This window comes from Asterias amurensis, chromosome 20 (genome assembly GCF_032118995.1).
Source record: "Asterias amurensis chromosome 20, ASM3211899v1".
NCBI lineage: Eukaryota > Metazoa > Echinodermata > Asteroidea > Forcipulatida > Asteriidae > Asterias > Asterias amurensis.
This window is the reverse complement of record NC_092667.1, coordinates 60,964-77,935: the sequence shown is the minus strand read 5'-3', so window position 1 is coordinate 77,935 and position 16,972 is coordinate 60,964. Positions and strand designations below refer to the sequence as shown.

The 16,972-nt window shown below is 37.8% G+C and overlaps 2 protein-coding genes across 4 annotated transcripts in view; one reads left to right on the top strand and one right to left on the bottom strand.

Annotated features, from left to right (window-relative positions):
• The window catches only part of LOC139952653 (axotactin-like), an 80,653-nt gene that overhangs the window by 62,446 nt on the left and 1,235 nt on the right, over nt 1-16,972 (top strand). Inside the window, exon 34 of the mRNA XM_071951857.1 lies at nt 4,475-4,604. Coding sequence (XP_071807958.1) covers nt 4,475-4,604 — 130 coding nt within the window. The remainder of the gene's footprint in view (nt 1-4,474; nt 4,605-16,972) is intronic.
• Nucleotides 532-15,905, bottom strand: LOC139952166 (uncharacterized). 3 transcript variants are annotated; one of them, XM_071951169.1, is made up of 7 exons: nt 15,524-15,905; nt 14,417-14,549; nt 8,766-9,036; nt 8,190-8,336; nt 7,009-7,278; nt 6,252-6,550; nt 532-2,475 (listed from the first exon to the last, which is right to left on the bottom strand). In XM_071951169.1, the coding sequence occupies exons 1-6, from the start codon at nt 15,777-15,779 to the stop codon at nt 6,254-6,256; spliced, it is 1,374 nt and encodes a 457-aa protein (XP_071807270.1). In that variant the 5' UTR covers nt 15,780-15,905; the 3' UTR covers nt 532-2,475; nt 6,252-6,253. The 3 variants fall into 3 exon arrangements, with proteins under 3 accessions (XP_071807270.1, XP_071807272.1, XP_071807271.1); XM_071951171.1 differs by lacking the exons at nt 532-2,475; nt 15,524-15,905 and adding an exon at nt 15,232-15,361 and having other exon boundaries at nt 4,634-6,550; XM_071951170.1 differs by lacking the exons at nt 532-2,475; nt 15,524-15,905 and adding an exon at nt 15,052-15,121 and having other exon boundaries at nt 4,634-6,550.

The window sequence follows — 16,972 nt, the reverse complement described above, 5'->3', positions numbered from 1 at the left end:
ATTTATAATAACTTGATAAAATACAGTCATCACAGAAGTTTCTAAATTGTGTACGAGTTTATTTAATATCAGCTTGCACCAGTGAAAATGTTTTAACAGTTATTTGAATCAACAGATTCCTTCAAATGTTCCTTTGTTTGGTCAACAGACAAGGCTACCAAGCAGAATGAGGGTTGTTTTTACACTGAACAATGCATATCATGTACATGTAGCATGAGCTTAAAGGAACACATTGCCTTGCATCGGTCATGTTGGTCTATAAAAATCCTTTGTAACCGTTTGTTATAAAATGCATGGTTGGAAAGATGTTTTAGAAGTAGAATACAATGATCCACACAAACATGCCTCGAAATTGCCGGTTTTCCTTTTACTTTGCTAACTAACACGGTCGGCCATTTATGGGGGTAAAAAATTTAACTCCCATAAATGGCCGACCATGTTAGTCCACAAGGTAAAAGGAAAACCGTGCAATTTCGAGGCATGTTTGTGTGGATCATTGTATTCTACTTTTAAAACATCTTTTTACCCATGCATTTTATAACAAACGGTTACAAACGCTTTTCAAAGACCAACTGGACCGATCCAAGGAAACATCAGCAAATAAGCTTTTATATGCCAACTCCACATTCCCACCGGCACACCAGTTTGTTATTAATGATTTGCCCTGAAATGCCCCCAAATTTGTAAACGCAAACAAACTCCAAAGCAATTTCAAATTTCAAAAAGTGTGTTTAATAATCTTTTTGTCAACACAAATGATCTGAGAAATCATTCTGTCAGAAAAAATATCCCCAACACTAGTATTCCAATAAAGTAAACCCAATAAAATAATAATATGAATGTGCATGAATTCCTTGACAAAACCCAGACCAATGTTCAAGGCACTGGACTGTATTGGTAATTACTCAATAATAAAAATTGTTAGCAGAAAAACTTACTTTTTAACAAATAAAGTATAGTATCAAACATTGTGATAAATGGCTCCCTCTGAATTAACATTGTTTTTGAGAAAGAGGTCATTTCTCGCTCAAATAATTCAGACTTCAGCTGAAGCCTTTTATTATAATGCATCTGAAAGCACACAAGGTTGTTTTTTTTCTTTCATTATTCTCTTACAAATTCGATGACCAATTGATCCCAAGTTTTCACAGGTTTGTTATTTTTGTATGTTGGGATACACCAAGTGAAAATACTGGGTCGTATTAATAAAAAGTAGTAATTACCGACAGAAATTGGCAAAAAGTAACAGCATCAACTTCCAAGTAGAAGCATTCAGTAAAAGCATCTTATAAATTCCGTATGAACCAACTTATTCTTTCACAACAGGTATTCAATTAAAGACACTGGACATTATTGGTAATTGTTAAAGACCAGTCCTCTCATAAAATAACACACACACAATACAGTGTGTTGTTCAACTCTTTGTGATAGCAACCCGGGACCACAATGATTTCCTTTGTGATAGCAACCATGGACCCATTGTCCCTTTTGTTATACATTTAGGTCCCTGGTTTGAATGTGGATACAAACCCACACACACACACACACAGTCCAAGCAGCCATTGATTTAATCATAGAGAAAGGACCACGGAAGGAGTTCGAACTTCCCGGGCAGTAACAATAGAGATCAATGGGCCTTTGTGCGCGAGGTACGTCACCGCATTTTACTCTAGTAAACTACAGCTCATTTGGGGCATGCGTTGAAGAATGCCATGTCTATTTCTTGACGTCATTTCGCTGCAAGATACATGTATTCCACAATAATGGAGTAGATATTTTGCGTCAAATAAGACTTCATCGCATGGGTAGTTGAGTACAGTTCACCCAAACTCATAAAGGCGCATGCAATTGCAAAGATTTTAATAACAACTATATGTCAATGTGTTGTTTTTGAAAAACAACCAAAGTTCATGAAATTTACACCAAAAACGTAAAAAAATTATCAATGATTAAAATATGATATTTGAGGGCATTGCAGGACCTCATCACATGCTTAAGAAATAGTGCATTTTCTTTTTCATGATTCAGCTCATCCGTGATGTATGCCATGACGTTCCCCAACATTACCCAACTACAAACAAAGACTTTGGTCCTAAATTCTCTATGGTACATGTAAGCATAGAGAAATATTCTTTTCCTGCCACTTTTTCATTCAGCATTGGGGTTCTGCGCACGCCGGTTACCCAGAAGACAATGATCTTGTGCTGCTCAACTCTGGACTTGGCTGACCGTATTAAAGTGGAGGTTTGTGCCAGCGGTCACAGTAAGATTAGCGAACGTGTTTCCTCTGCAGTAAGGATTATTCAAACTCCTTCCGTGGTCTTTTCTCTATAATTTACATGTAATTAGAAACATAGAAATCTACAAGTCTACAAGATTTTTATTCTGACATTAGCTTGATGAAGGTGACTTACGGTTTATCTGGATCACCAGATACAATACGTTTTTCTGTAAGCTGCTGAAACATGATTTACTCTGAAAAGTTCAAATAATACAATGCACAACATTCTATTGACATGCATTTACTTCTTTCAAAAATTACTTCCTCTGATTTTATAAACAATAAGCCTTAATGATCGAGGCATACATTTCTGACAAAAAAAAAATGCTTTTTTTTTATCTATAAAAAAAGGTTTTCTTAATTGAAACAAAACCCAAAACGGTTTTATTTTATCATTGGCATAAATATAAACACATGTGTAGAAGCTGTATGGTTTGTTTGTAATGTTTCTGTTGTGAAACATTGTGCATGAGTCTATTAAGGTATTTCAGTTATGTCTCTCATTGGTTCATAAACATTTATCCTGTGAGGAACTTTCATAATTGCTGTCATTTCTACAATTTATCTTTACTTCTGTGTCCAATGTAGCTCTGGGGCTACCTTGAAAAAAAAGACCATTACTTGACTGGTTCTGTATTCTAGTTGGCTGAATCAAGTCTAGTGCGTACATGAGATTTCTGCCATCAAGAACTAGATGTTTGATGCCAACAGTTCACATGGTGGTGTGAACAGTGAAAATTATAAAAAGAATAATTATACTAAGACCAAGAGGGGAATCCTTTAAACAGCTACCTGAGCGGAATGTTTTCAACAGAAATTTTTCAACAGTATTTTTACTTGTTTATAATGAACTTGTTCACCATTTTAATGTAATTTTGATATGTGTACACTTCTGAATTTTTCGTAATTATCGATTAAAAAGTCAGGCCCCTACCTAAAGGTTTTTTGAAAAACTAAAAACACTTCTGCCGTTGAGAGCGGGCGTCAAAGGACAATGCCGCTGACGTCATTTGTGGGAGTTTGCTTTGTTATACATCCACGCTGCAACAAAGCGGCTTTATCTACTTACGACGTTTTGAGAGTGATTACGTAACAGGGCTTTTCGCAAATCTCTCAGAAAAGCAAGGGCATACAAAATGATTGTTTTTTTTACACAATTGAAACCTATTTATAATGATATGACTCGATTTCCTTATTCATTGAAAACATTTTAAGTGGAATTCAGCAAAGTTCACGACTTGACATTTTCGTTCAAGCAGGTCTTTAAATATTGCATTGCTATTGGTTATTAGCATGTTGAAGTAAAATAGTTTTTATTATCACTCACAGTCCCACGAGGTGCATAACGTGCACTTTGACCTCAATGCCAGACGTGTATGATATGTAACAATATTTAGAGGACTAAATGAATTCTTTCTAACACCAGTCATAATACCACACCATTGAAAAACAAATTTACAGATTTCCTCATAAATATTTTGTCATGAGAGAAAACAAAAAATGTCCCGCTTGACTGTTTTATTGTTTGTTAAGAAACAACAACATTAATGGTAGGACTGTTCGTGTACTTATTCATAAAAAGATAGAAACTTTAAGGAATACCTGTTTCTAAAAACTCTAAGACCAAGACTTATAAAAAAGTGATCCCAAAACCTTTAGCTTGGGGATGCGTTTATCTTCAAATAGCTCTCTGTTTAGTAAAAAGAATATTAAAGGCAGTGAACACAATTGGTAATTGTCAAAGACTAGCCTTCACAGTTTGTATAGCTCAACATGCATAAAATAACAAACCTTTGAAAATTTGAGCTCAAGCCGTAATCGAATTTGCAAGATAATAATGAAAGAAAAAACACCCTCATCACACGAAAATGTGTGCGTTTAGATGGTTGATTTCGAGATAGCAAGTTCTAAATCTGAGGTCTCAAAATCAAATTCATGGAAAATTACTTCTTTCTCGAAAACTATGGCACTTCAGAGGGAGCCGTTTCTCACAATGTTTTATATCATCAACCTCTCCCTACATGTATTTTTCATCACCAAGAAAAGTTTTATGCTAATAATTATTTTGAGTAATTACCAATAGTGTCCACTGCCTTTAAGGGAACTTGAAAACCTGACCTTTTTGTACTGAAAATATTACTCCTTGTTTTAAATAATAGTTTTTGTTCAAAACTTTAAATATTTGCTGCACAGGAGAAGCAGGAGGTCAAGCATACACCATTGATGGAGTCATTGATAGCAGATAAGATTGCATCAGCTGACAGCTTAAGTGATGATGCTGCTTTTAGGCAACTAGAAGCAGAGGCAGCTGCTCCTTCAAATGGTAAGTTTAATAACAAATGATGAATCGTTGGTGCCCAAAAGATGTTTTCAAAATAAGGTCAGCCCATGGTTCCTCAAACTGATGTTACAAGTTGAATTTATGTAAAGCAATATGACTACATTTTGCTCTCTGATAAAAGTTTAATGGTGAAAATAGCTTAGAAAACATTTGTCATCAGATTTTTGCTTTGGTATTGAGGTGTGTGCATACACTCCTAACAGTAACATTCAGAAAATTAAGCATTGTTTTGTTTCTTAACTAATTGAATACATGTTTTTGTGTTTAGGGTATAATCGAGTTAGCATTGAAATTTTTGTGTGTTGAGGAAGTCTTTAAAACTAGATTGGCCGTGTTTGTGATGAAGCATTACATCTTGATTAGGGAATAACAAGGTATTTATCAAGTTTAAATAATGTAGAGTCTCAGACACTATGAACACTTAGTCATTTTCTAAATGCACACTTGGAAAATGGACCCCTCCCATGAAATATGTAATTTGCACATGTAGCGTGCGCACTTACAATTTAGTTGGCAAAATGAGGAAACATCGCGCTGTTTTGTACACGGCTAATGGGTGTGTGACCCAGATGTGATTGCGCGTCTGCTTAGTGCACAACTCTATGGTGTTTGCCAACCAATACATGTAGGTTCTGTACGCGTGCGTAAATGTAATTAGCATTTTTCATGAAAAGGGTCCATTGCCGGGCAGAAAAGCCAGCAAAACAATTTATAATGAAAATGGGGTTGCTTTTAAGAAAATATTTTTCATAAGTACCTAATAAAACTGAAGTGGCCGCAGAGGACATATGGGGTTAGAAAAGGATCAAAGGATTCAATAAATCAAATGTTTCAGTTGTTTACTTTTCCATTGAAGTCCAAACAATGAGAACAACAATTGAAAATTCTTAATTTAGCCAGTTTACAAATCTTTGTGTGTCTGGCGAGTCTACAATTCCACACAGTTACCAGAGGTACATTGTACAGTATGAATGGGTTCTGTTTTAGCAAACCACTTTTACAATGTATGTGTTGTTAAAACAACGATTCTCTTCACCTCATGGTAAATGTAACATCAAGGAAAGCTATATATGTAATTAGCCCAATGACCATACATTATTATCTCTGGCTGGCACAAAGGTTACCAGTTTGTCTGTCTATCTGTCTCTTTGGATTGAAGTGGAATCAAACCTGGTGTACAACACAAATAAAGCAAGATACTTTCTGGAAGCAGCTAATTTTCTCTTTTTTATTCAAAGGGGATTACGATCTGAGACTGGTTTTGAAAGTTATTAGTACACATTAATGTAGCTATGGATGGATAAAACAGTCTGTAAATGGATAAAACAGTCTGTAATTCAGTTAAGCACCCCAACTGTTGGTGTGTCAGTTCTCAAAGTAATGTAATTTTAACACTTTTTTGAGCCACAAAAAGATCTGGATAGTTACTTTAACCTATTTGATATATTCCTGACGCACAATTTTTTCCACAAAGAACATACTTCCAGAGAAAAAAAACACAAAATTATGCTTGGGCTAAAAAAATATCTTCCGTGGCAGAAAAATTACACGGAACATAAAGTCAGTATAAATTCTCTTTGCAAACAGTTTAAAAAATACAGTACTTTACGTAGGAGTAAGAGGACTTACCATTAGAAAGGACCAAGTTTTTTGTAAATGTTCAAGGTAAGAGCTTGCCGAATGTTTTGAGCAACAAAATCTTCTTGTTTGATTGTTGGTACAGCTGGAATTTCAATGCCCTCTTGTCCGTCCAGAAGATCTATATTGAATACCTCATTACGTTGTTCACAAATGTTGTGCAAAATGCTGCATGCAGTAGCTATGGAAGGTATCAGTGCTATTTTGTGTTCATTTCTTTTCGTCAGGATTTGCCATCGACCTTTTAGACGTGAAAATGCCTTGTCCATTACTCTCCTAACGTCAGCCACCTTCAAAGATTAACAAATGATCAACCTATTTATTAGAACAATAATACTTGCTTACATTTATGTTATGTACCTTTACAAAAAAACAAGGTTGTTCTTAAAGATAATGTCTCACATTTTTAAGATCCAATACTGGACACTAAAGCATGCCCTAGGCATTCCACAAATGCAACACCTCCTATTTAGGCTTTGAGACCATAATTCCTTCCCTTTGGCTTATGTCCCAGATCCACTGTTGTTCGCTATATCATGTATATGTAGCTCTACTATAGAAACAAATAGACAAGTATCTGAAAGTATAGGTTTTTAAAGGGAAAGCTCCACGTTAGATATTTTAAGGCTGTTAATGTTTTTGTTGAGAGGCCTCGATCATATAATGGTATACAACATACTGCGTACACGTATAAGTGACCTTCTCTCCCACCCTACTTTCCCTGATTCATAAGGCTTCTTATATTTACCTGTTGATTAAAAAGATGTTGTTGGTTGGTAAGTTCACCCTCTGATGTGTCATAAGCTTTTGTGACATTCGGCAATAACGGGTAGCCTGGACCGGCTAGAAGTTGTGCAGGCACACTCACACCTTCAATGTCTATAGCAGAATTTGGGAACAAGGTTCCTTTGATTGCAGCTTCATACAAGTGAGATTGGGAGAATACTTGTACATCTGAGGTTGACCCATACTGCCCAGCAGTCATGTCCAGGAACTGCCCCTTTTCATCAACTATTCCCTGTATTTGTGAAAATAATCAACCCATTCAAAACTCATTCCAAACTGTAGACCTACAATTCAAATAAATACAGCATTCTTGATGGAACCATTGTCAATTAAAACGTTTTCAATAAGCCTTGGTTTTTGTTCATTTTGGTTTGATCTCTCTCTTTCCTTGCTTTTGATCTAACTCTGTACACTTGACTTGAATTTAAACTAAATTGAACGGACAAAACTACATGAGCAATAACATCATCAAGTGTCAATTAACAAACACATTCAACATTGACTAATTGAACTCCTGAACCACACAATGGATACTGACAATCTAAAAATCATGACAATTTGAACAATTTGTGAACTATTATTTATATGTAAATGTCCTGTTGTGATGTTGCACTACGCCTTTTCTCTGAAATCTGATTAAGTTTTATGCCGTCTAAACCAGTTTGTTTCTTTTTCCAAGCACAATTGTTTTCAGTCACAATTTTTTTCTAGCCTAGGTCGTTTTGACAATGGCATTCTGTTTGAACACCCAGGCATTTACGTGGACAATTTGTTATTGATATATTTACAGAGCTGAATGGCTCGTATTTTGTTTATGGTCGTGTTTCTGCAAAATCATAAGACTGTTGGAAAGCTGTTATAAATAAATGTTAACAGCCGAATAATAGACAAAAATCTAGGCTGGTAATGTGTAACAAACAGGTCTTTGACAAAGGCATTAGGACATAAATCAAACCATTCATTGTTTGCAGTGCCTTTTCACGGGTCCACAAAACCTCAGACACTGTCTGCAAAGCAGTCAACTTACTGTGAGAATACTATTAATTCCTTTTGGAATGTTTCGCTGAAAAAAAGGTTTCAGTTGACATCAATTGGTTTTAAAATAATACAGGGAAATAAAAAAATCAATCAACTGTGGTTTACCTGAAGAAATATTGATGGGTTTCCTTTGGCACTGATGCACTCCAGGGGATAATTTGATTCTGGGAGCTTGATTGGGATTTGACAAGTACCAATGCAACCACCTATTTGTGGGAATCCAAATGTGTTCATAAAACTGTCAATGGTCACCTGCATTCACAAGGAAATAATGTTGAAAGTTTATTCACAAGGTAAGTGGGTGAATAAAAGTAATGAAAGGTACTGCTGCAGCAGATTTCGCGACACCATAGCGTAAGTTCACTTGTGCAACAATTATGGCGTATTTGCACCTCTAATTTATGGTAGATTTCCATTGATTTCAGAAAAGCCACACCAAATCTGAGAGTCTGAAAATTGCGCATTGCCAAAATTAATTAACTGCCCTTGGCGCAACAAGTTTTGCCAAGGTTAGCCTGAAACTATCCTTCTGTCCTTGGGCAGCGACGAGGGTCGAGTGTTGCCGAAAGATAGCTCGCATCAGCTCTAGCAATGCAAAGGTCATGGGTTTGAATCCTATGCGAGTGCTCAGGAAAGGACCGAGTATACAGTGCTTTATAATATTATCGATATTTATTGTACCTGAACTTTTCCTGGCGTAAAGACTTCCATAAACTCCTTCTGCATGGACGAGGCAAAAGCCTTGCATGTCTGCTGAATGATCATACACACAGTGGAACGTCCAACACCAAAAAGGTCACTTATGATACGGTAACCACAGTTTGTGGCAAGCCTCCATATCGTTATAGCCATCCTTTGCTCTACTGGTAGTGCTCTCCGCATGTTGGTGTTATGGTATGTTATTTTATCTCGCATCTTCTCACAGATGAACATAAATGTGGCTTTTGACATTCTGTGTGGTAATAAAACAAAATAATAAGGGAATCAATGTGTGGTGAAGAGGTTTTCAACTAGTGGTTTAATCCCAACGAGGCCTGGTTCTTGATAATTTACCGAGACGAAGCCGAGGTAAATTATAAAGAATCAGGCCTTGGCAGGTTTAAACCACTAGTCTAGTTGAAAACCGATTCAACACACTTTGATTCCCATTCATAAATACCTTTTCGGTCAAAACCATCATCACTTTTTGGTCAAAAAGTAAAATAAATGCAAAAATTATAATTGTTCAATGATTTCTTTAAACACAACACCCCTCCAGCTATGAAATGGTAGAGCCCTCTGCTGCCCTCGCGTAAACAACTTCTTATAAGGGAATGCTGTGGGATAAAGAAACTGTCTTATAAGAACAGGTGCAAGGTCGCGTGTCACGCTTATGAATTAACACTCTTTACCGGTCATTAACAAAAGGTTTATGCACACCCACGTGACGCGCTCTCCACCAATAGGAGAAGAGAAACTGTCTGGGGTATTTATGAAAAACATTTAAAAACACTAATTTTAATATTACCCTGTCCATGGTTTGGCAATGTATTTAAGCCACTATTGTTCATAACAACTTCTGCATGATATAAAGACACAATTTGAAGTACCAATTATGCAAAAAAAAACACTGACCCTCAAGGGCTGCAAACTATTGTGAAAAAAAAAACAATTTTGCAAACAGAGCCCAAGGTCAAGGTCAGTACTAAATACAAATTATTAATATGGGATCACTACAAGAGTTCACAGGCCTGTGAGTGGACCCTTAAGAAAGGTTGAAACACTAGACTGGTAATGTCAAGTGAGTGCGGGCCACGCATTTAAGCTGGTCGAATTCCAAAATGTTTCTACCTTCTGAGGATGTCCAGGGCACATTTGGTCGTCAGTTTAAACCCTTTCTTTTGACACGCCCTCGTCCAGTATTGGTAAGACTCTACTCTGCTCTCAGGTTTTTGTTCTTCAAAAATCATCCTTAGTTCAGTGATCTAAACACGGAAACACATGCTTTTGCTATACCTGGCCATGATCCTCCCACTGACATCTCAATATTCATCAAGTTTCATCTATGCCGACGATACCAAGCTCTACATATTCTTCATTCCTGGTGTAACTGCAGATGAGTCCTTAATTCAAGCAGATGCACGACTGTGTCAGCCATATTCAAACGTGGATGAGTCGTAATTTCATGCGACTGAATGCGGAAAGGACACAGGTTCTTGTTGTGGGATCGCGACACGACCATACAAAGTTTACTTCACAACAGTTCTCAATCAACAACCACGATCTGTCCGCCTCCAATAGTGCACGCAATCTTGGAGTTGTGTTCGATAAGCTGTTTAACATGGAAGCACACATCTCAAGCATGTGCAAAAGTGCTCACTTCCATCTTCGTAACATAGCCAAAATTCGCAAATACTTGTCTCTGGATACAGCTGAGAAAGTCATCCAGCCTCTGGTCTCCTCCAGCTTGGATTGTTGCAACTCGCTCTTGGTTGGGCTTCCAGCTGCATCTACTTCTCGTCTGCAACGTGTACACAATAATGCCGCTCGAGTCATTGTCCTAGCCAGAAAATACGACCACATTTCACCCGTCCTAAGACGCCTGTATTCAAAGTTCTGCATGGACAAGCCCCACAGTATCTTTGTGAACTAATCTCCACTAAGCACAGCAGTCGTGCCCTACGGTCTGCTGGATCTCACTTGCTGGTAGTGCCAAGGTCTAGAACAATTCGTTACGGAGACCGTGCGTTCGCCAAAGCTACTCCTGCCCTATGGAATAAGCTCCCTGTCTCACTTCGCAAAACAACATCACTCAACAACTTCAAGAGGGAACTAAACACACACTTGTTCAATTAGACTTTCATTGTATATTGGGTATAAGTTAAATTATGTTTATTCTTAATTTTCCATTGTAAATGTTTTAAATTTGTGTAGGCGCCTTGATCGGTTTTCTGGAGAAGTACGCGTTATAAATCCATACTATTATTATTATTTTGTTTATCTTGACAAACACACCACTGAAATACTTGTTCATGCTTTCATCACTTCCAAAATGGGCAACTCACTGCTTTATGACATCAAGAAAAAAATAAACTGAAGCGTCTGCAGCGTATTCCCGCATAAATTATTCCCGCATCACTACTGTATTACAGGATCTCCACTGGCTGCAAATATCACACAAGATTCAGTATTCGGCCTATTCATTTCCAAAATCCTTCACAACAATGGTCCAGAATACCTCATCAACCTCATCCACCCATACACCTCAGCAAACACCGGACTGCATTCTAATGAGCTCATGATGCTTCATCAGCCCAGGACTTTGGGGTAACTAGGTCTTTATATTTATAGCATTGCCTGAGTGTGGAACCAACTCCCACTGACTGTCAAATCATCTCCATCCATCACAACATCCAACACAAACTTAAAATCTTACCTGTTCAAACAAGCATACTCACACTCACACAATCCTTAGTCCTAATTTGTCTTTCTCTCCTCAAGCGCAATGAGTGCCTTCTTTAGGTGGATACTGGCCCTATCTAAGTGTTCTTTATTATTATTATATTATTATTATATGATATATTAAGGTTGGAGATTCAAGAGTTACACCAAAAACATAACTAGAAATGTAGTGTTTGTGAAACTACAAACACTAGTTGAGGGTTTTCAATGAAAGTTTAGACTTAATACATGTACATGTACATCATACATGTACCATGATGATGTCATGCAGACATCTAAGTACTTTTAAAAGGGTTGTTCTAAACCCCCTCGACCCCCACGACCCACGACCCCTCAATGTCTGCCCCGTGTTCGAAGAATGTCCCAATTCTGAATTCATAAAATGTCGCTTTACGGCTGAGTAAAAATTAAGTCCCCGATTTAGAATTCACAGTGTGTGATCCGCGACGCAACTTCCTTCCAGGACTAGACTTGATTTATATCTGCATCAGCCACACAGAATTGGGAGTATTTACTCTCCGCTTCCGCACGTCACGTGCACACCGATTGGGGACCCCAAAACACGTGTGGGCCATTTGATCGGTCGGGTCTACAACCTTGCGCTCTGCTTCTAGTAGTACACAGGACGGGAGCGATCGGCCGGAAATGGGTCTGCCTGATCATCACGTAAATGAGTTGGCCGTAATCATACTCGGGCGGTAAACGCAGGTTCCCAGCTGGGATAACAATCTCGGATCGGCCAAGAGATACGCGTGGAAATGCCACGGTTTTTTATCTGTACATCACAATTGCCACAGGCCCGATCTCAGCAGCCCATCACGCGAAGTTTGCTTCGTGCATACTACAGGTGTATGGTCTGTCTCATGCGCTGTGTATGATGTGCGAGGCATGGAAGTCGACGTCAGCATACAAAATTGTGTGCGTGATTGGCTGAGGTTGTGAACTGTGGCAATTTCGATGTACAGAAAAAAAATTGCACAAAAGTCGAGGGGTCGAGGGGGTCGTGGGTCGAGGGGGTCGTGGGTCGAGGGGGTTTTAGAAAAACCCCTTTTAAAACCCTTTCATACAGTGTATGATGTATAGATTGTCAAAATAGCTTAAATGTGGTTAAGAAAATATGAACTTATGAAGTAGACTGTAGAAGAGACTATAAAAGGAAATGTATATGTTGAAAACGCCCTGAACACAGACTATACACAAAGCTTCACATACATAGTGAGCTCTAAGGATGAGCACTGGAGCTGTGTTCTGCACCGTTCACACCACACTTAACTTTTTATGCATTACCATGGGGAAAAAACGTAGTTCTTTAGACATTAGTTTTTTAATTTTCAACTTCCGATTTGAAACAGACAACAAGGTCGAAATGGGGTCGTGTCTGTGAAATGTTCACGCAGTTTTTAATGACCTTTCCGATGATGTAGTGATTGTAAGAATCCCTCATTTAGATCAAAAGCTACGATTTTGTTTAAATACCTAGAAATTGGTTTTTGTTTGTCAATAAAAACTAGGTGTTAATAGCTCTTCAAAATGCAAAAAATATCTTAACTTAAATGTACTCTTGATGCGATGGTAAAGCATGAAAAGGTTTGTACATTGTAACATAAAAAACACATTAAATAACACCTTTTCAAAGCATTTTACAAGCACTTCCTGTTTAGACAAGTCAAAAGGTCAAGAGAAGTTCACCAGCATACCCATTTTTGTGAAGTACGTAAAGCCCTTTCATAGGATGTAAATATTTTCAAAATAGCTTACAAATGTGGATGAGGAAATATGAATTTATGAAATATTGACGACTGTAGTATAGAGACTGAGTATCCGAAAGGAAAATGTATTGAAAACGCCTCCAACACAGACTTGTCACAAAACTACATCGCAGGCTCTAGGGAATGAGCACTGGAGCAGGACTGCACCGCATACACTACACGCGTTGTACGAGTAAAATCTTTATGCCTGACCAATGGGATAGTACATATTATTTCTTTAGACATGAAACTTAATTTTTTAACTTCCGATTTGAACTAGAAATTGACAAGGTCATTTTAATGGGGTCATGTCATTAAGGCGTTCACTGAGTTTTTAACGACCTTTCTGATGATGTATCGTTTGTAAGAATGTAGATCAAACGTTAGGTCGTAGATGAGCCCAAAAATGTATTTTTGAAGAAAATAAACAAATTAAAACTTTTGGTAGGAATTGAATGAAGGGTCATACGATTTTGGCATTTACTTTTCAAATGTAGCTCCAGTCTTGCTCTATCAGATGTTCGAATATATCAATATAAAAACTGTAATATTCAAAGACTTACAGCAAATGGTCACTTTTTAAAAGTAAAATGCTTTTAATTCGACACCTGATAACGTCATCATGATGTAACTCAAGCGGTTCCCTCTCATGAATATTTTACTACATGTGTGAAGTTTCAAGTTCATACGAGTTTGGTAAAGGTGCTTTTGTTAGCTGACAAGGGACACTGAGAAGAAGAAGATTAAAAGGATTTGTTTAAAAGGAAAAAAAGACGTTTCCCTTGCTGGTAAAGAGCAAGGAATTTGAACAAAAAACATGCATCTGCGCCTTGAACACCCAGCAGGGTGGATATGTGCGCATTACAAGTCTTATTACTATTATTATTATTATTAATTCAAAGAGTTCCTCGTTGAGGCTGCTTTTTCCTACATTGAATTTGAGTATCAAATACATTGTATTAACAAATCTTCGGCTTACATTGATTACTGTTGATTGACAGAAAACACTGTATAACATCAAAAGATTCAATTGAAATGTCACATTATTTGTGTTCTTAAACATATAGGCCTATGACATACAATGTATGATAGCGTGTGATGAGGATTAAACACTCGCAACCAATAAATGCAGAGGAAGTTTACCTGAAGTTTTCAATCCAGTCGTTATCTGTCCAGTGATCTTTGACTACAACGTCCCACCACATACTACTTCTCTCCCGCTTCCAAAGACGTCTTTCACCCCCTGTTTGGTCCTTCAAATTTCCCAGCAGGTTACCTGTACGTAAAATAAGTTCCCAAAAGACACATCTATTGAAGACTTCCTTTGTAAATACCAAAAAATGACTGCTTTACATTAGTGTGTTCTAGCTGAAATGAGAGGTCAATTTGCAGCCCAGAGCACTTTGGTTAAAAGAACGAGTACCAATACTTGAGTACAGGAACATTTAGTGGATAACTTGACAGAAGTCAGATATGGACGTCTGCCGGGGACCCCCGCTTCGTGTGGCGCATGGAGCCCCAACAACAAAGAGGCAGAATAAATTGGCTGAATCAAACATTGTGGGTACATAATATACAACATGAAACCAAGTGGAAATGATCACAACTTACGTTACGTTATCGCAACTACTCCCCCAAATGTTTCTGGATATGTACAAACCTAAAATCCCTAAATGATAAATGGGTTGATTTAAAATTAACCAGTTGTCAAATCAGCTCAGATTTACATGAAACTTTGTCTAACTGTTCCACTATGGCTAAATAAAATGAACACACACCAAAATTAAATCCATACTCCATATCGTTTTCGAGATACAGCCTCTTAAAATGTGGAGCTAGCTCCGCCCCTTACTACAGTTGGGACAGTCATTCATTGGGACAGTCATATCCAGTTGGGATTGGGGGTCCCAACTGGAGTAACGACTGTCCCAGCAGTTGGCAATGGTTGGTATTTTTACCTCCATGGTTGGTGGGAGACGATAGGAGTACATGCAGTTGAGACCATACCAGCTAAAATGACTTCCTATCCCCACACTTGCAGCAGCAGCTTACGTACATGACATGACATAACTGTATTACAGTTTAGCAATCCACGCATGAACAATCACTGTTTCTTTAAGGAATCACAACCATAGTTGGGACGCCCAGTTGGGAAACAGGCCCAACTGCAGTTGGGATGATTATCAAGTTGAGATGTAACATTGCCACACTTGTCTGTTCTGAATAATCTCAATTGTCTGTCCGTCTTACCCTTCGTTACGAATGGTGTAGGTGACATACAGCAAGAAGCGAAGAGCTGTTTCTTTCCGATTCGGCCACTCCTTCTTCGTTTCGTTGCACGTTTCGAACATTTCTCTACCGCAACACTGGTGGTGGTGGTAGGCCTAACGCCGACAACGTTAGTTAGTGTTGAACCGCATTGCATTTGCAAAAATTGGGGAACGAATGCCAGCAAAATTTTACTATTTGCCGATTTTCGATCAGATTTCTCTGCAATATTTGACATTTTCTTATAACCAGATTACATTAATTTAGGAGTACTTTTGATTCACTTTCGTGGCACCCCCAAAAAAATGTAGAGGTAGGTTGAGCCTAGCCGACGAGCATATGGCTAAGAAAGTACACACACCACCCACACCACCATGCACACGTAATACTACACCATAGTGCAATTCGATTTCGACGTCGAAATGACGCTGAAGTTATGAACACTCTGCGCGCAAAAATAAATTTGCGTGCGCAAATTCCGAACATGTGCAGTACACTTTAAATTTGCGAACCAACTGCGGAGAGTTAGGGGGGGGGGGGGGCTGTTGACTTTGTTTTCTTTCCTTTTTTTCCCGGCCTCCTCATTTATTTTGTACTTTTTTTTTCCTCTTTATTTTCTCCCGGCCCCTCATTTATTTTGTACAGTTTTTTTCTAACTCAAATGTGCACTTCCAAATATTCTTGCTACATATTTTATTATTCATATTTTTTTATTTTTTAAAGTCTATCTTTACTGTGTTATAAGTGTTTGTTAACTTGGTTCTATTCCCATCTTAAAGGAACACGTTGCCTTGGATCGGACGAGTTGGTCAAAACAAAAGCGTTTGTAACCGTTTTTTTATAAAATGCATATGGTTGGAAAGATGTTTTAAAAGTAGAATACAATGCTCCACACAAGTTTGCCTCGAAATTGCGTGGTTTTCCTTCTACTGTGCGAACTAACATGGTCGGCCATTTATGGGAGTCAAAATTTTGACCCCCATAAATGGCCGACGTGTTAGTCGACGAGGTAAAAGGAAAACCACGCAATTTCGAGGCATGTTTGTGTGGATCATTGTATTCTACTTTTACAACATCTTTCTACCCATATGTATTTTATAAAAAAACGGTTACAAACGCTTTTCAAAGACCAACTCGACCGATCCAAGGCAACGTGGATTGATACGCTTTCGAGTCACAGTGGCTTTTTATAGGTTCACTTTTATTAATCCTGGTCAACTGAGAATGGGCTTGTCCTGTCTGTAATTGTCTTGCTTGATGTGCCACTGTTCTGTTTCATTCCATCATAGTTATTGTTTTAGGTGTCACATGTTTTTTAAAGTTGACATTTCGTTGTTTCTTATTCTGAACATTTTTGAAAACATTGGTCTGTAAGACTGGCTGAATTTTAGAGGCCATTATAGCTTTTTTATCAGTACCCTTTATTTGAAT